General features: G+C 45.9%; 1 protein-coding gene across 3 annotated transcripts in view; it reads left to right on the plus strand.

The window, feature by feature from the left end:
- Positions 1-20,000, plus strand: part of MARCO (macrophage receptor with collagenous structure) — a 34,156-nt gene that overhangs the window by 2,089 nt on the left and 12,067 nt on the right. The window contains exons 2-8 of one of the 3 annotated variants that reach the window (XM_073884987.1): positions 10,748-10,826; positions 11,180-11,281; positions 12,133-12,354; positions 13,528-13,563; positions 15,789-15,833; positions 16,114-16,158; positions 16,457-16,564. In XM_073884987.1, coding sequence (XP_073741088.1) covers positions 11,218-11,281; positions 12,133-12,354; positions 13,528-13,563; positions 15,789-15,833; positions 16,114-16,158; positions 16,457-16,564 — 520 coding nt within the window. In that variant the 5' untranslated portion in view covers positions 10,748-10,826; positions 11,180-11,217. Of the gene's footprint in view, positions 1-720; positions 809-10,747; positions 10,827-11,179; positions 11,282-12,132; positions 12,355-13,527; positions 13,564-15,788; positions 15,834-16,113; positions 16,159-16,456; positions 16,565-20,000 lie in introns of those variants that run through there. The other 2 variants (XM_073884980.1, XM_073884977.1) reach the window with 2 other exon arrangements.

Below are 20,000 nucleotides of genomic sequence, written 5' to 3' on the forward strand. Positions count from 1 at the left end.
GTCTTTCCTTCTTTCTTTCTTTCTTTCTTTCTTTCTTTCTTTCTTTCTTTCTTTTTCTTTCTTTCTTTCTTTCTTCTTAAAGATTCCATTTATTTATTTGAGAGAGAGAAGGGGAGAGCTTGGGCAGGGGGAAGAGCAGAGGAAGAGGGAGAAACAGACTCCCTGCTGAGCAGGGAGCCTGATATGGGGCTACCTCCCAGGACCCTGAGAGCATGACCTGAGACAAAGGCAGATGCTTAACCAACTGAGCCACCCAGGTGCTCTGGAAGGAGCATTTTTCTAAAGACATTCACAAGTTCTTGTCTTCTCATACAAAGATCTTGGAACATATGGAACTTTCTAGAAAATGCCATTGCGAACAGTAATCACTGTGAGGCTCTGTAACATAGTGACCCCCTCAGGGCTTAACTGAAATGAATAAAACTACTTGCTTCAGCACTAAATGGTTTCAAGCATCTTCCTTTCTCTCCCCTTCCTTCCTCCCTCCTTTGTCTTAAGTCTGTTGAAGAATGCTTTCATTTTCTGAAGAGGCTCAACATACCACTGCTCTTGCTGCCCTGAAGGTCCAACAAAACTCTAGCTCTTTCCTCATGGACCAGCATCAGCTCCATCTTCTCCCTCAAGTGGAACATTTGGGCTTGAACAAGAGACTCTCCATTTGTCCCTGATGACAATATCCTGGGATGCACTCCCGTCCACCTTTTTGAAAATTATGAACATTTTTCTGCCTTGAGCCTTCCTGTCTCTCTCCTGATGTGTCTGGTTTCTCAAGAAGGAGATCTGTTAGCACATCAGGAAGCTCTTCCAGGTCTGTGGGATGTAATCTGTCTGGACCTCTCCCCCTGAGCCCTCAACTATTTCAGGCTTCACATCTCGCATCTTGATACGTCCTCCCACCGATTTTGGTCTGAAGAACATTCTTCTTGACAGAGAGAACACCCAAAAATACAGATAGAGAAGTTGTTGTTTGTTGTAATTTAACATTAAGCCCTGGCTCCCAGCTGTGGGTCTGGCTGTCTCTTCTTTTTGCCTGAAAGATAATTTTAAACATTCTCCTAATAGACCTTAACCCTAGAATCTGTTCACGGTCAGCCTTGTTGACGTGCTCACTGTCACTTCAGGTCCTTGCTCTGACTTTGTTTTTTGTCATGTCACTATTTCTCAGCACCTTTTAGATGTCCGGCTTTACCCTAGAGTTATTTTTTTCTAACTTATATTATGAAATAATTAGAGATTCACAGAAACAGGCAAAAAAAAATGTGTAGGGAAGTCTCTGTGACCCCCACCCAGTTTCTCCCAATGAGAACATCTTGCGTAGCCATAGTACCCTATCACAACCAAGAAATTGATATTGCTACAGTTTACAGAGCTTATTTCGATTTCATTAGTTTTATAGGCACTCATTTGTGTGTGTGAATACAGTTCTCTACAATTTTACCACATGCATATATTTGTGCAACCATCACCAGTATCAAAATACCAAACTGTTCCTTCACCACACAACTCTTTCATGCTGCCTTTATAGCCATACACACCCCTCACTCCCCCACCAGTGATCACGGTCCCCCAACAACCACCAATCAGTCCCCCATTTCTATAATTTTGTTATGTAAAGAATGTTATCTAAATGGAAAAAGTATGTAACTTTTTAAAGACTGGCTTTTTCCACATAGCATGATTCCCTCCAAGTTGTTGTATCTATCAATAGTTCTTTTTATTAATGAGTATTTGTCACGAGTATTATTCCATGATATGAACGTACCATAGTTTGTTTAACCATGCACCCACTGAACGACATTTGGGTTGTTGCCAGTTTGGGGCTATTACAAATAAAGCCGCTATGATAATTTACGTAAAAGTTTTTATATAAGCCTAAGTTCTCATTTTTCTAGGATAAATGCCCCAAAGTGCAATTGCTGGATTCTAAGTGTATGTTTGGTTTTATAAGAAGCAGCTGATCTATTTTTCCAGTGTGGTTGTGTCATTTACATTCCCACCAGTGATATTTACAACAGATTCAGTTTCTCTGAATCCTTGCCAGCAATTGGCATTATTACTATTTTTATTTTAGCCATTCTGATAAGTGTATGATTGTGATATCTTGTTGTAATTTTGATTTGCATTTTCCTAATGGCTAATAATGTTGGATATCTTGTCATGTGCTTTTTTTTCCCATTTGTATATGAAATGGCCTTTCATGTCTTTTGCCAATGTTTTAATAGGATCATTTGTTTTTCTGACTAGTTTTGAGAGCACTTTATTCAAAATACAAGTCCTTTGCTGGATAGGTGGTTTGCAAATATTCTCTCCCAGTCTGTAACGGGTCTTTTCATCCTCTTAACAGGGTCTTTTTCAAAGCAAAAGCATTTAATCCTGTGGAGGCCCTACCTAGCAATTTTCCCTTTTATGGATTATGCTTTTGTGTCAAGTCTAAGAACTCTTCACCTGGCCTTAGGTCTCCCAATTTTTCTCTTATGTTTAAATCTAAAAGTACTTTTCTCTTATGTTTAATTTTAAAGTTTTATAATTTTACATTTTACAATTAAGTCCGTGGTTCATATAATATATGTATTATATACATATACTTGTATATATGTATATATGTAATGTATATATATTTGTAATATACACATACAATATATATGTAATGTATATGTATAATATATACGTATATATATTTGTATATATAATGTATTATATATGTACGTAATATGTACTATATGTATATAATATATGTATATGTGTAATATATATGTATATAATATATGTGTGATATGTGTGTAATATACATGTAATATATATGTAATGTGTGTATATATTTATATTTATATATATAAACAGACAAAAAATCTTGACCTAAATTTCACTTAAGTCAAGATTTGTTTGTTTATTTATTTATTTTTTTGCCTATGGGTGTCCAGTTGCTCCAACACCATTTGCTGAAAAGGCTATGCTTCCTCCATTGAATTACTTTTGTAACTTGTAAAAAAAAAAACATACCCAGTTGGTTATATTAGTGTAAGGACTATTTCTGTGTCCTTTATTCTGTTCTGTAACTCCATATGTCTATCCCTCCACCCATCCCACACTGTCTTGATCACTGCGGGTCTCATGTGAGCCTAAACATCAAGTTGTTACTCCTCACATTTTATTCATTTTCAGGATGATTTTAGCCATTCTGTGGCTTGTACCTTTCCATGTAAATTTTAGCATGAGCTTATCAATACCGACAGAAAACCTTGCTGGGATTTTGTCAGAGCTGTGTCATACCTCCAGATCAGTTTCAGAGAACCGACATCTTGCTACGTTTAGTCCTACCATCTGTGAACACAATGTACCTCCACATTGATTTAGGTCTTTGTGTTTTTTGGTTTTGTTTTTTAATCAGTGTTTTACAATTTTCAGCATATAGATCCTATACACATTTTATTACCTCTATATCTAAATATTTCATTTCCTTCGGAGTGACTGTAAATGCCATTATGTTTTAATTGTGATTTCCACTTATTTGCCAGTAGTATATCAATATGTGAATAAGAGAGTGAGAACAGACTTCCTTGCCTCCTTCCTAATTTTCAGAGGAAATGATTCTCTGTCACCATTATGTATCGTATTAGCTTTAGATATTTCTTAGATGCTCCCTTTTTTAAAGATTTTATTCATTTATTTATTCAAGAGAGAGAGTGAGTGGGAAGAGGAGCAGAAGGAGAGGGACAAGCAGACTCCACGCTGAGCACGGAGCCCAACATGAGGCTTGATCCCATGACCCTAGCTGAAATTAAGAGTCGGGCGCTCAACCAACACAGCAACCCAGGCACCCTGATGTTCCTTTTTTTTAAGTTAAGGAAATTCTCTTTTATTTCTAGTTTGCTGAGAGTTTTTGTTATGAATTTATTATTTATTATGAGAGTTAGAATTATGAATTTTAATTATGAGAGTTTTATTATGAATTTGATTTTGTCAAGTACTTTTTCTGCATCAGTTATATGGTTATCTGATTTTTCTTCTTTAGCTCGTTGATATGGTGGATGACACTGATCGATTTCTTGGTATTGAACCAGCCTTGTATACCTGGAAATTCCATTTAGTCATGGTATATAAACTCTTTTTATACATTGCTTGATATGGTTTACTAATATTTTGTCGAGGATTTTTGTGTCAAATTTCGTGAGAGATACTGATCTTCAGTTTTCTTCTTTTGCGCTGTCTTTGGTTTTCATTTCAAGGTCATCCTGACCTGCTAAATGAGTTAGGAAGTGTTTTCTACTCTTACATTATCTATAAGAGAGTGTGTAAAACTGGTGTTAATTCTCCTAAAGGTTTGATAGAAGACTCCATTAAAATTATCTGGGCCTGGATATTTCTTTTTCAGGAGATTTTTAAGTACAAATTAAGTTTATTTAATAGATGTAGATATTCATATTATCTATTTAATATTGGTTGAGTCTCAGTAATTTGTAATTTTGGAGAAATCAGTTCATTTCTTCTAAGTTCTGAGCATGAGGTCGGTGATAGGATCTTTTTATTTTCTTGCTAAGGGCTGCAGGATCTGTAGTAACAGTACCCGTTTCATTGCTGATATTGGTGATTTGTATCTTTCTCTCTTTTTCTCTTCATCAGTCTTGCCAGAACTTTATCAATTTTATTGACTTTATTCAAGGAATCAGCATTTTGTTCTACCGATCTTCTCTTTTGTTTTCCTATTTTAAATCTCATTGATCTCTGATCTCTATTATTTTGTTTTTTGTTTTGTTTTGTTTTGTTTTTCTGGTTGCTGCAGGTTTATTTTGCTCTTCTCTTTAGTTCCTTGAGCTAGGAACCTACTTTATCAGCTTGAGATCATTTCTCATTTGTAATGTGAGCCTCTAGTGCTGCTATAAATTTCCCTTCCAGTACTACTTTAGCTGAATCCAATAATTTGATATGTTCTATTCTCACTTTCAATCAGCTCTATTTTTAAAAATTTTTATTTAAGACTTTATAGCCCATGCACTATTTAATTTTTGAAAAAATTTCCAAGTGTTTGGAGGTTTTCCTGTTGTCTAACTGTTACTGATTTCTATTTTGATTCCCTTATCAAGAAACACACTCTATGCAACTTCATTTTGTTTCCATTTCGTTGGGGTTTGCTTTATGACCCATGATATCGTCTGTCTTGGTGAATATCCTAAATGTACATGGGAAGAATGTGTGTTCTGCTGTTGTTTCATGGAGTATTCTATAATTGTTCATTAGATCCTGTTGGTTTATGGTGTTGTTCATTTCTTCTGTATCTTTACTAATTTCTGAGAGTGGGGTGTTAAAGTCCCCAATATAATTATGGATATATTGATTTCTCCTTTCAGTTACATCAGTTTTTGCTTCCTGCAAATAGAAGCTCTGTTTTTGGTTTCTTGGAGATTGCACAGAGTGGAGGCATGCTTTTTAATCTACTTTTGCCACACTATCTGCCTTCTAGTTGGTATATTTAAATCATTTACATTAAAGTAATTATTGATGTGTTAGGGCTTAAGTCTGCCACATTATTACGGATTTTCTCTTTGTCTCTCTGTTTCCCATTACCAGCTTTTCTTTTCTTACTTTCCTATGGGTTACTTGAACATGTTTTAAAATTCCATTTTGATTTATTTACAGTTTTTTGTTTGTTTTTTAGTTCATCATTTGAAATAGTTTTCTTACTTTTTTTCTGGGCATTACAATATACATGTATAATCTATCACAGTCTACCAACATCAACATTCTACCACTTTGAGTCAAGTTTTGAAAACTGATTTCCATTTTTGTCTTTTGAGCCTTTCCATTTTTGAAATGTAATTGTCTTAAACATTTCCTCTACATGCACTATGTATCACTTAATTATTTTTGTTTCAACCATCAAATATGATTTTTAGGGGTGCATGGATGGCTCAGTCAGTTAAGTGTCAGCCTTCAGCTCAGGTCATGATCTTAAGGTCCTGGGATGGAGCCCCATGCCGGGTTCCACACTCAGCAGGGAGTCTGCTTCTGCCTCTGCCCCTCCCTCTGCTTGTGTTCTCTTTCTCTCTCGCTCAAATAAATAAATAAATAAAATCTTTTTTAAAAATGTGATTTTAAAAAATCATGAGGGGGATGGTCTAAACATATCTCCATGTTTACCCATTCTTTTTTCGTGTTCTTTCCTTCTGGAAGTGCCACGCCTTCTGCTATTATCTTTTCCCTTCTGTTTGAAGAAATTCCTTGAGCCATTCTTTTTTTTTATTTTTAAGATTTTATTTTTAAGTAATCTCTACACCCAAACTGTGGCTTGAGCTCATGACCCTGAGATCAAGAATTGTATGTCTATTGGCTGAGCCAGCCAGGTGCCCCCCGTTAGCCATTCTTTCGAGTTAGACCTACTAGCAATAACTTCGCTTAGTTTTCCTTCATCTGAGAATGTCTTTATTTCCCATTCATTCTTAAGGGATATTTTCACTAGATACAGTTGATAATTCATTTCTTTGAGCACATGAAAAATGTCATGTCACTTCCAATTTCAGATGAGAAATCTTCTGTCATTCAAATTGGTATGTCTATAGATTATAGGTTATTTTTCTGTTGGCTGCTTTCAAGATTTTTTCTTTTTCTTTAGATTTTTAATCTTCTTGGTATATAGGGCCTTTTTTTGGATTTTTAACTCATCATGTGTCTTGTTATTGATTGCTTGAATTTATCATGTCCGGGATTTGCTCAAGTTCTTGAATTTGTAGGTTTGTGACTTTCACCAAATTTGAAAAGTTTTCAGCCACGATTATTTCTTTAAATATTTTTTTCAGCTTCACACTCTTTCTGAGACTTTAAGGATATGAATATTATGTGTTTTGTTATTGATACATAGATCTCTGAGTCTGTTCATTTTTTTTTAGTCAATTTTTTCTGTTTTTCAAAAAGGGTAATTTCTATTGTTCTACCCTTTAGTTCATTGATTCTCTCCCTTATCACTTTTATTGCACTACTGAGCCCATCTAGTGAGATTTTTTTTAATTGGAGCTTTTAAGTCCTACAATTTCCATTTGGTTCTTCTCTATATTCTCTATTTTTTGGTAAATTAAAAAATTTTTTGCTTTAAGAGTACTGTAATTGCTCATTAAAGCATTTTTGTTATGCCTGCTTTAAAATCTTTATTGAATAATTCCAATGTTTGTGTCATCTCTATATTGACATCTGTTGATTATCTTTTCTTTTCTTTTTTTTTTAAGATTTATGTATTTATTTGAGAGAGACAGAGAGTGCAGGGAGGGGCAGACAGAGAGGGAGAGAGAAACCTCAAGCAAACTCCCTGCTGAGCATGGAGCCCAATGTGGGGTTCAATCCCAGGACACTGAGATCATGACCTGAGCTGAAATCAAGAGCCAGCCGCTTAACTGACTGAGACACACAGGCGCCCTGTTGATTGTCTTTTCTCATTCAAGTTGTAATTTTCTCTGTTCTTGGTATGATGAGTGATTTTCCATTGTATTGTAGACATTTTGTATAGTATGTTAGGACGCTCTAGATCTTGTTTAAATTTTCTATTTTAAGTCATACTGTTTAGGTTTATCACATAAATTCTGGCCCACTTTTGTGGGCTGTGGTTCCAATAACAACTTAGTTTTCAGAGCCTTGACTGTTCTATTCTGGTCTGCTTTGTTTACCTGGTATTACTGGTATTCTTCCTTGCTCCCTGTTGGTGCTGCCTGAAAAGACAGAAGGTACTTTTTCGGACTGCCCAGGGACCCTGGGTCAGGGGTGGGAGATGTCAAGCCAACAGGGCAGCGACCACTTTGCCTGGCCTGCTCACCAGCAGCCCTGTACTGGGGGCTAGGAGAGGGGACTTCTGCCCGCACCAAGCCACCTTTTGCCCCTGGGCGAGGGGCTGGGAGGCACCTGTCCCAAGGACCGTGAATAGCCATTGGCGCACTGAAGGCAATGGCAGGCCTGGAGACCCTAGAATTTGTATACAGACTGTTTTTCTTCACTGAGATCTTTTATGGAATTGAAATTTTATTTCCCTCTGGAGCCACATTTTCACTGTAAGTCAGACAATAGAGCTGTCATATTTCTGAAAACTGCTTTCCTGAAATCTTCACCTGGACTCACCAGAATTTACTCCAGGGATGCTCATTCTAGTTTACTGGAAGCGTCATTCATTCTCTCATCTCAGAAACTCTTCCTCATTGGTGAAATCCACATTGGAGTTGATGTTCCTTTGCAGTTTTTCTACCCTCTTAGAAATCAGCATAGAGGGTAAAGAATTTCAGACTTTCTGCTTTGTAAGCAAGTTAGTTAAATGCCCACAGATTCAAAGTTCCCAGTTTCTACTTTGCCTCTATGTTACATGAGAGCTCTACTTAAAAGAGCATTCTGGGCCTGAGTGGACACCCCCAAACTATTCCCATCCATACTACAATGTTTGTTTTTCCTCTCACTATCTTCACTCAAATGCCTTCCATTTTTCCTATCATCCAGTTTGAAAATATCTATTTTCCATGCTGGCCCTATAACATCTGTGCCTCTGAACACACTATCTTTCTATTCCATAATTTCCTTAAGTTTAGTGCTGTCTATGAGATCGTATTCATCGTCCACCATCTTCTGTTAAATATGAGGCTTCCCTTGTACGTTACCCATCCTCGCCATTATCGTATGCTTGCCTGAGGTCTGAAGTTGCATTCCCGATGCTTTTCCAACACTTCTAAACTGACACTGTTACTCTGCACGTATTCAGGACCCAGACCTCTGTGGCTACTCATTCATCCATTCATTCATCATCTTTCCAGCTCATGTTGTGTGGTTGATACCGTGTTGGTGCTGGACGGCACCCCTAGAAGCTTCCAGAATATGGTGGGGGGAGGAGGGAAACTGAGACATAAACAGACACAGTTCAGGATGATGGATGCCATATCAGATGGAAACACAGAGCGATGTGGGGAAGTAGAGCAAGGTTCCACCTAAGCCAGGGGAGTCAGAGAATGTATCTTGGAGCAGGAGAAGCTCCACTATGCTCCCAAAGGATGAGGAGGAATTAGTTGTGTAGGGCGGGGGGAAGCAGGGTTGTATTTTCAGAGAAATACATGACCTGGAGTGAGAAGGGTGTAATGACATGTGGTCTGGCCTGCCTGTGGCTCAGGGTCCACGTGGGGTGTGGTGTGAAGGTACAGCCACCGGAGAACCGGTGGGCAGCAGGTCTTCCTGTTTGTCCCAAGGACCGTGAACAGCCATTGGCGCACTGAAGGCAAGGAAGTGACTTGGCCAGGTTGTGTGTTAGAGAGTTCACTCGGGCTACTGTGTGGGGCCCCAATTTGGGGGGGCGCAATGCAGGGGAGACTGTGCTAGAATAAGCATACCCAAGTGCCACTAACTAAAATACCACCCAACCAAGAAATCATTCCTCTTGCTGCTGCTGAAGCCGTCTTGAGACCACCATGCTTTAGACGATGCTAAAGCAGGGGTTTCTGTTCTGCAGGTGGCTGGAAGCAGTATCAGCAGAATAGTGAAGGTTCCACAGGTAATAGAAAACAGACTCAAGGTTTATACACATCTATGATGAGTCAACTGAAAACCCACCATCACCTACCACAAAGCAAAAAAAAAAAAAAAAAAAAAAATGTGTTCACGAGCCCCCACTCCTTCCCCTGGGATGCCCACCTATGATCCCTTTGCCCTTCACATCTGCCCTTGGGGTGCATTTCAGCTGCATTTTTCCAAGGGCAACTGTCTATGTAGGCTAGTGAGGCAAGCTCAGGCCTTGGGGTTAGATGGACCCAGGGGCATGTGCCTGTTGTGTTGCCCTAACTTCTCTGAACCCCAAGTCTGTATAAGAGGATGATCACACCTACCTTGCAGGATTGCCAGAAGCATTATAGATGATATCAGACAATGCCCGGCACAGAGTAGGTGCTCTGTCAGTATGAGTGGTGGGAAGCACAGGGCCTTCTGCAGGCTGGCTCCTTGCCTTTGGATGCCCCAAAATGGGGAGACAGCTGGCATGGGGGAAGACTGGTGTTGGAACCAATGTGGCCTCTTTTGTAATGCCCCACACTGGAAACAGCTTGCCAACAGGGAAATGTCCGCATGAATTGCGGCTCTTGTCTTTAAGGAATATTAGGCAGCTGTTAAAAGAAGAGTGAAGAGGCACCTGGGTGGCTTAGTCGGTTAAGCGTCTGCCTTCAGCTCAGGTTATGATCTCGGGGTCCTGGCATCGAGCCCCATGTCGGGCTCTCTGCTCAGTGGGAGCCTGCTTCTCCCTCTCCCTGCCACTCCCCCTGCTTGTGCTCTCTCTCTTTCTCCCTATAAAATAAATAAATAAAATCTTAAAAAACAAAGAGTTAAATCTTTCTCTACAAAACAAAACAACAATAAACAAAAAACTAGAGGAATGTCCATGGGAAATCATTCATTGCAGAAAGCAATGTGCTATATTATATGTAATATGATATCACTTGCATAAAATCAAAAGAAAAAAAGCCATGTCTGTCTAGCAGTGTCTGGGTTTAGCAGTTTCCATGAGCAAGCAGGCTAGGAGGAAGGCCACACCCCAGAATGCCCGCAAAGCTTATGTCAGCAGGTTAGGACGCCAGGGATTGAGGTCCCCTGAAGTCCTTGATTACAAGATTATTAACCCTTGTCATGCTCTCTATGTTGTTTGATAAATTATATTAAGCATGTTTATTTGTGTAATTAAATAATCTAAAGAAAAAAGAAAACAAAAGCCGGGATCTGAGTTCCAAATCTGCGTCTCATCACCTAATAGGTATTTCAACTTCTCCAAACCTCACTCAGAGTTGATAAAGTGGCAACAATCATGCTTCTCCCAAAGTTTTGAAACTTAAGTACGTTAATTCATTAATTCACTTGATAAACATCTCTTGAGAGCCCTCTATCACCAGGCACTGTGCTGGGACTTCGGGCTGCACCTGGTTTAAGGACTGCCTTCTGCCACCTGATAATGTGGGGCCCGGGAGTTTGCCCAGCCACACCAATGAGTGACCGACAATGGCACTTCTTGGCTTGTGGCACAAGGGGGATCAGGGGGAGGATTTGGGGGTAGCGGGACTTTGTGTCTTTGCCCTCGGCCTTCTCGGGGGAGCCGTCTGCTCAAACAGAGCAGGGATTCTGACACAGGTTGCGGCCCCCTGGTCTCTGCCTCCTACGGCAGCCACCTCACACCGAGGTTGTGTTTCAGATCCAAAGCCCAAGAAGAGAAAGGGGGTGAACTGCTTCATGGTCATGGTGGCCATCTACCTGATTCTGCTCACCGCAGGTGCTGGGTTGCTGGTGGTGAAAGGTAAAGAGGTCTGGTCCCGTCTGGTGCCTCCTGGGGTGACACAGGGTTCAGATTGAGTGGAAAGCCCTGGGGTCACTGCTGCCCACCTGCTGAGAAGGGGTTCTTAGTCCCTGGGTAGCCAGGTAGCCATGTTGATGGGGCTCGGTGGGAGGGAAGTGATCAGGGGAGTGTGTGTGTGTGTGTGACACACAGAGAGAGAGACACAGAGACAGATCAAGAGAGCGATAGAGAGAGAAAGCACATTCGAGCCTGTGTGCATGAGAACGGTGAACAGTGCGATAATTTCACATGGGTCTGCTGTGTGCGTCTTCCACCAAGTCTCCCCAATGTCTGAGCAGGAAGGGGCTTTATTGATCAGAGAGTTCGTGTTAACATGATTTTACTTACAAAGTGTTCCTGGTCCAAATGTTAAGGTCATGAAGCAATTCCATCTGCAGACACTGAACTCACCCAAGAACATCATGTGCCCAGCCGTCATAAACATATGTCACATGTATATTCGGGCCACATGTGATTACAACAGACCAACATATTGGTCATCATATGTTCATGCCCAGAGCATGCGGGAAGGCTGAAGTTTGATCATGATGCTGTGAGTGCATCCCTAGACTATGTGGGAATATTCTATGAACATGTAACCTCATGCCTAAATGTGGAGTGCCTGTGTGCAGGATACGGAAAGAGCTCTGTGCTCACACTAGGTCCTCATGGCACATGAAATGTGTGTTCAGTATCCAGGACCCACAGAAGTTATGCGCATATGACACAAGAACGTCAGGGATGTGCTCAAATGCCTGGGATTTTAATGAGGTCCCTAAAAGAAGGCTGTGGGGTGGGGATGGGGTGTCCAGTTCTGAATCTGCAGGAGCGGCTCTGGGCCCTAGAGACTCACTTCACCAATGGAACACTGGCCGCCGAGGATGGCCTGTCCTTCTCTTTGCTCCAGTCAATGCCCAAACCACACCTCCCTGGGGGCACACTGGGGCTGCAGGTCCTGCAGGCCCAGATCACTCAGGTTCGCACCAGGCAGGAGCACCTGTTACGGAAGGTGGACAACTTCACTCGGAGCCCAGGTTTGGCCCTCTCCCCTCTGCACTGGGACTCTTCAGGGGATGGAAAGGAGGGGCTGCTGGTTCATGGGAAAAGGGATCCTTGGGCTGGAATCCAAAACCCCTTTCCTGGTGAGGAGAACATTCCAGAACCTTGGGGCCCAAGGAAAGGGGTGAGAGCCATATGAAGTAGGCATGAGATGGCTCTAGAATGTTTGGGAGGATGGGTAAAACAGAGCTTGGAGCAAGTCCCAGGACCACTCCCATGTAGCCAACTAATACTGGCCCATGGCTGGAGAGAGACTAAGGGCAGGCACCAGGAGGTCCAAGTCATGTGGGGACCTCGGAGGGACAGGGCAGTGGGCTTGCTGGGGAAGTGTGATGGCTTGGAAGATAGGGTGGATTTGCCAGGGATCCCCCTCCCCTCGGTTTTCTTGGGGCCTGAGACTGGGCCACGTGAGGTGTTCCTACCACGACACCCACCACTCTCTCAGGCTATGCCGGAACAGGAGGGCTGATTTGGGCAAAAGCAGCTTCTAGGTGTGTCCTCACTATTGCATGGAGCTCCAGCCCTATGTCTGGGGCAAGCTGGGGCTTAAGGGGTGATTCCATGACCGCCGTTCTGTGCCCATGAAAGCATTTGCTGAATGGGCACAGGGTCCAGGTGGGAGAATCCCCCAGAGGCTGCGGTCTTCCCAGTGAGCACAGATGAAGGCTGAGCCAGGATGCGGGGACAGGAGACAGCTGTGACAGATGGGCAGAGTCCAGGCTCAGATGTTCAGATGCTCAGACACAAGGACCATCACTCCCTTCCTTAAGATATGGTGGAGCTGGTTGTGATCAGTATGAGGGGCCTTGCCATTAACCTGAGGCTCTCTCTGAACAGGTTTGGCGCCCAAGTCTTCTGACAATATAGGGTAGACTCCAGGGGTCTCAACCTTCTTTCCCCACTTCTGCAGCTCCCAGGGATCTACAGCTCCCTGGTGCAGATCTTTAGCTGCAAAAAAAATCTGGCTTTTTCTAAAAGCTCATTCCTGGAAAAAACACCCAGGTGTTTGGCTCCTGTTGTCCAAATCCCCCACCTGCCTGAAGCCCTTGCTCCTCAGCCTGGAGGGCAGAGGCTCCCGACTTACAGCTGGGTGCCCTGGGCGCATGCCCTCACAGCCCAGCCTACAACCCTCTCTCCTCCCCTTGCAGAGCTGTTCCGGGTCAAAGGGGAACGAGGCGCTCCAGGTACGTTCATTTCCCCTCTGGCCCATGCCTCCTGCTTGCCACAGCCTTTCCCCACAGACTCCTGGGCTGATGACTTTCTGGGCCCCAACCCCAGCTTACCTTCCATGGGCCCCCACAGCTCCCCACAAACTCACTGGTCCTCCGTTGGGTCGGCTCTCTGTTCCTTGACCTCGCCTGAAGTGGGAAATGGCTTCTTCAGCCACCCCACCCTGCCAAATCTAAGCCGCCTTCCACAGCCAGCCCAAGTGCATCCCTCTCAGGTGCCCTCTCCCCCGGGACCCCAGCTGCAAGTGCAGGACTCCCCCTCTGTCTCCCATAAGCACTGTTTCCAGATGCCTATTACCCAACACGGAGCTTGTCCCCGCATCTGACTACGACCGTTTCCACGGGTGCACGGCTCACGTCTCCTAGAGCACATAACAGGAGGGGCAGCCTCTGGGACCTGAGTTCTAATCCTAGCTCTGCCGCTTCCTGGTTGTGTGACTTTGGGCCAGTGACATCACTTTTCTGGAAGCTCAGCCATTCAGCTGTGTAAAAACTAACGGAGATCATTTTGCTCACCTCCCGGGGTTGCTGTAAGAGGCAAGTGAAGCGATGTGCAAAAAATCCTCCGACAACAGCAAGTGCTTTCTGAGGAAAACACCGGTGCCTTCATTGCTTTTTCTTTCTACCTGAACACACGCAGCATTAGCTGCACACATGTGCACACATGTACACACACTTCACCCCACCCCTACTCCATTCTATCACCGGAGCCGTTGGAATGCCACCTTGAAAATCATTCTACACGGCGTTCTTGGGACAGAACTCTTTGGCCTCATGATTTTTTAAGTTTGGCCCAGACCACGCTGCTGGTCAGCGAGAGTTTCAAGGCAGCCTTGCATGGTGACATGAGAATCCGTTTGCATCCCCGGCACTCCTAGGGACAGACCCTGGCTCTCTCTGGAGCCAGGTGGCTTTGAACAAGTCACTTAACACTTCTGAGCTCAGTGTCCGCCCCTATGAGATGGGGATAAGGATAGGACCTCCTGGGTGGGATTGGGTTAAAACAATGAATGTAAAAATGTGTAGTCCAGTGCCCGGGTCAGAACATGTATTCAGTCGTGTCGGTGTTGTTATTTGCTTTGTTATTTTGTCGGGAAGGTTAAAGGAGCTAATGCTTGGGCAGCTCCAGCCAGATGGATGTTGACTCCTCCCCTCTAAGGAGACGCTGACTCTAAGGAGTCAGGGCTTACACCTCTTCAGATTCCTGCGTTGAAAACCTAACCCCCAACGGGACTGTATTAAGAGGTGGGGTCTTTGGTAGGTGATTTGGCCATGAGAGCAGGGCCCTCTTGAATAGGATTAGTGCCCTTATAAAAGAGCTCCCTTACCCCCCCTTCCACCGAGTGAGGACACGGCGAGAAGTCAGAAGAACCGGACCATGCTAGCAGTTGAATCTTGGACTTGCAGCCTCCAGAACTGTGAGAAATGCATTTCTGTTGTTTATAAGCCACCTGCTCTGCCGTGTTCTGTTACAGCAGCTGGGTGGACTAGAACAGGACAAGGAGCCCCGGCCTACCCTCCTGGGTTGTTGGGAGTCTTGAATCTGCACAGCAGCCCGTGGGAAGGGACAGAACTACATGTGAGTGACAGCAAAAATAGGTGCCACGTGTCCAGAACTGGCTTCCAGGACCATCCTGTGGAGCTGGTACATTAAGTCCATTTTACTGATGAGGAAACTGAAGCTCAAAAGGAAGAAGTAACTTGCACCAGGTCACCCAGCTGAAGGGGTGGTGCTGCTCCTTGAACCTGAGTCCATTTGACGCGCCTCGCTCAGAACATGTCACCTGCACCACTGCGGTTCACCTGTTAGGCCATGAGCTTCTTGGAGGAAGGAGCTCTGCCTTCTCTTTGTTTCCTTCCTTCCACACAGTTTGGCTCATTCTTGGGGCTCAGTGGCAGTGTGTTGAATAAATAACAGTGTGATAAGCAACCTTGTCACCCCACCTTGTGGGTTGGCTCCTGGGTGTCTCTGTTCCTCAGCTTTAGGTCTTCCAGGTCAAAGGGGGCCCAGGGCAGGCTGGGCATTGCATCCCAGGTCTGCCAAGGCCACCGGCTGAGAAGTGGGCCGAGGGGGCCGAGGCGTGCCATGGAGCCATGAACACTGGCCCCTGTCTACCAGCCCCGTAATTCTTTTTGCCCTCCTTGTCCAGGCTTCATTCTGAATCCCTTTTCCTTTCCAGGCCCCCCAGGACTCCAGGGCCCGCCTGGAATCAAGGGAGACGCAGGTGGGTAGGGGCCGGGTGTGTGCACAGGGAGAGGGTCCGGAAGCAGGGGCTTCAGCAGTTTTATACCCCTATGCCTAAGAGACTCGCCTTGTCTTTCCTTTCTCTCTCTCTCTCTCTCTTCTTCTTGTTCTGCAGAGTGAAATGTTGTCACTGTTAGTGTGTGGGGGGGGGATGACACAGAGAGAGGCCCCTCCCCTCATGCTGGGCATCTGGTCCTTCTGTGGGGCTCTAGAACATCCGCTGACTACGGAGCTGAGACTAGTTCTTTCCTTCCTCGCAGGACTCCAAGGACCCAACGGTGCTCCAGGGAAACAGGGAGCCCCTGGTAACGTGTGCCTCCTCTGCTTGGGCTCAGCGGTGCCTTGGCCGAGGTGCTGAGCCAGTCGCCCCGCTACCCCTTCCCCACAGCCCCACCCTCAGCCCCAGAGGGTCGGTGCCCTCCCCCAGTCCTCTGCCTTGGAGTCTTACTGTGCCTCATCGAGACACCCCTAGATGACCTCACCTTCCCCAGACTTCCTCTGGAGGCCCCTTTCTCTTCTCCCCGAATGCCCCCTGCCCCGTGGCCTAGGAGCCCGTCCCAGGAGGATGGCAGGAGCCCACCTTGTTGGCCATTCTCTACCCAGGCACCCCAGGACAGCAGGGAGAGAAGGGGAGCAAAGGCGATGGGGGTCTCATTGGCCTGAAAGGGGAACCTGGAGCTAAGGGCGACAAAGGAGACCTGGGTCTCCCAGGTAAGGGCCCTGTGGGGGTGTCGGTTCTTGTGGGGGGGGCCGCGGGCTGGGTCCTGTCCCTGTGGAAGTGTGTCTGTTCTGTTCCACGGAGGACAAAGCGGCCAAAGCTGGGCTCTGCCTACCAGCCTCCGGGGAACACACATGAGGTCCTTTCTGTCCAGGTGAGTAGAAACCAGGAACATGAAAGCTGAGAGCAGTGTGTGTGGGGGGGGGGGGCAAAATCTCATGCCAGGCACGACCTGTGACAAGTGGGGACACAGGCCATGCTAGGAGCTCGGAGGAGAGGAAGGCAAGGGACAGCGGTGGGACCTGAGGTGGGCACAGGGGAGGAGGGGAGACTGGCTGGCAGGGAAGGAAAAGGGGTTCATTCCAGAAGCAGGTGCTACCTCAGAACTATTTGGGGCATTTATTCAAAGTCCAAGAGTCTGTGTTCCAAAGGCCTGGATGATTCTGATGCTGACAGTCTAGACACTCTGAAAAGCACAGCCCCGGGGGGCTCTGGCCATGACTGAGCACCTTCATGCCCCTTGTCCTTGGCCTCTTGAGGCCCCTTTGGGGGTTTCTGGGGCATAGTAGGGAGAATGAGGCTTGTGCAGCTATTGGGCTTGTTTTGTTTTGTTTGAAGATTTATTTATTTTAGAGAGAGAGAGACCACTCACGCGCATGGGTGGGGGAGGGAAAGAGTGAGAGAGACTCTCAAACAGACACCCCGCTGAGCGCGGAGCCAGATGCTGGATCCCATAACCCTGAGATCCAGACCTGAGCTGAAACCAAGAGTTGGACGCTCAACCACATGCACCACCCAGGTGCCCCAGCTAGTGGGCTTATTTGCCATCCCTGCTCTGCACCTGTTCACTTGCATCTCTAGGCACATTTTTAATCAGTTGAGATTTAGTTTCTTCATTTCAGAAAAGAATGGCAATGAAAATAATAATAATTAAATTACGCATACCTTGTAGGACAGTTACAAGGGCTAGAGATCATGTTTTCAAACTATCTGCCACATGGTTCAACACTAAACAAATGATAACCATTAGAATTAGCAGTATTAGTGATCCTTTCAGGTAGAAAGGGAAGGACTTCAGTTCTAAGATCAGACACATCTGGGTCCTGATACGGCTCACTAGCTGTGCTACCTGAGGCAAATGACTCGACCTCTCTGACCCTCAATTTACTCACCTATAAAAGGGGGATAATAAGAGCAACCTCTAATAGGGATCAGTTGCAACAGGAATATAAGACATAAGGTGTGTGGCGCTGTACCTGCAAATGGGAATATTCGCATTGTAAGAGACTCGGGTGCTTGTCTTCAGGAAGAGAGCACTTACAAGGACGTGTCAGCCTTGCTCAAACATTAGAAAGGCACTTGTGGAAGAGAAAACAGACTCGCTCTGGGTGCCCAGCAATAGAACGAGGATTGATGATCAAGGGTTTCAGGAGAGCCAGTTGTGCCGAGGTAAGGGAGGAGGAAGGCGTTAAGACTTAGGGCTGCGCAGGGATGTACCGGGCAGGCATGCGCGGGGCTCAGGGGCGGCCGCCGTGGGGGCGGGGCAGGGGAGGGGCTGCAGAATTCTTGGCGGGACTGAGCGAAACCTTTGCCCCAAGCGGATGGTTAGACAGTTGACCTCTGAGGGTGTTTCCAAAGGCGGCCCTCCGCAGTTCTCTCTGCAACAGGAAAGGGGGCCCTAGACTTTCTCAAGGTGGCCCTGCCAGCCCCGGGGAAGGGGGGGAATGACAGCCGGCACTTTGCCCGCGGAGTCTGCGCCCTCCTGTTTCCCATCCCACACTCACCCACCGCCACAAACGCACGGTGAGTCTGCGCCAGGGCATGGCGCGCACACTCGGAGGCAGACTCAGGCCTGGAAACGCTGTGGCCACCCCTCCTCTTCCCAAATGTCCTCTCCCAAGATCACAAGATCTCTTTCACTCCGCTCTGGTGGTACCGAGGTTTGGTGCTTTTTGTCCCAGCGGACGGGTAATGACCCTGGTGCAGATCCAGGGGACACGTCTGTTTGCCTCACTTCGCCTTTAGAGGTGATGGGAAGGTTCGGACATCAGGCGCAGCTGGGGTTCCTCCATGGGTGAGTGCCAGACCCTGGTCGTTTCACCCAGAACGCCCAGCTTCCCAGGGCTGCCCCGTTTGATGGAGACATAGCAGTTATGGCCACACACAGCCACACACAGATTCCCGCCCAGACCATGCTCCAGAATCCTCCTACAGCCAAGCAATTCCTGTAACGTGATGGTTCCGGTCGGCCGGGAGCAATCGGGCCCACCAATCAATTCCTCCAGGGAAGTAATTCCTAGTCCCTTCTAACAAATGCCATTTGTCCCTTCTGCCAAAACCGACACACTCAATGACCAAGAACTGCCTTCACTGGGGCTTGCCCCTGAGGCTATAAGAGATCTCAACTGTAACCAAGTTCTCTCTGGTTATTTTGTTTCCCATCAAGGAATAATCATCCTTCAAGTATCTAAACCAGGAAGAATCTATTTCCTAAGCCTTGCCCCTAACATCACCCCAGCATAGACCGGAAAAGCTCTGCATAACCCGTGATTCTTTCCCTCTGCTTCAGACCCTTCTGCCTCCTTTCTTGATTCACTGGAGAGAAGGCTGATATCCCTCTGAGTCCTCCCCTTCTCTATCAAGAAAATAATGGAATGGAGCCTTTTAACCGAATTCCATCACACTAAGCCTGTCCCAGGGCAGAGGGGGCTGCTCGGGGTGGGGCTTCGACTGGCAGGGCTAGCAGGGGCGTGCCGCTGGGTCCAAAACCAAACCCATGGATTGGGAAGGGGTTGCCAGCCCCCTGCTCTCAGGAGCCTCCCTTGATTGATATGTGCCAAGCAGTGGCAGAAAGGAGGAGGGAGCAGTGGAGGACCAAGGTGAGGACAGGCTGGGACGAGCCTCGAATGCAGATGACAAGTGGAAAATTTGAAACCTCGGGCACCAGGAGAGGCTGTGGCTGAAGCACTGGCAGGAATCGGAGCTGCGGCAATGTTCCTCTCCCCACCTATACCTTCGAGTCTCTATTCTCAGCATCTGGGATCGACTTTCTGGAATATTCAGATTTCGGTTTGGGAGGCTTGAAGAACAATTCCCCAAACACAGACACGAAAATGAGCCAGGCAGTGCTGGCTAAGCCTGGGCTGTGGTCCCTCCCAAGGGGTCCGGCGTGCTGACCAGGGTCCTGAGAGCCTGGCTTCCTGGGCCTGCCCGTCAGCCAAGCCAGGTGACCTTGACCATTTTTCACAAGTTCACGTCTTGTCTCTGGGGCAAGGTGGTATGCTCCTTGAGGGCAGCTATTGGATCTTCCACTTGTGGGCTCCAGGTCGGAGGAGCTCAAGGAGTTTGAGTTTGGAATTTGGGTGAGACAAGTGTCAATGGGATCTGGCAGATGGGTTTGCCCTTCTCCTGTGCCTGACCACGACTCCT

The sequence above is a fragment of the Callorhinus ursinus genome, unplaced genomic scaffold (genome assembly GCF_003265705.2).
Source record: "Callorhinus ursinus isolate GAN/ISIS: 27379988/994484 unplaced genomic scaffold, GSC_fseal_2.0 scaffold2, whole genome shotgun sequence".
Classification (NCBI taxonomy): domain Eukaryota; kingdom Metazoa; phylum Chordata; class Mammalia; order Carnivora; family Otariidae; genus Callorhinus; species Callorhinus ursinus.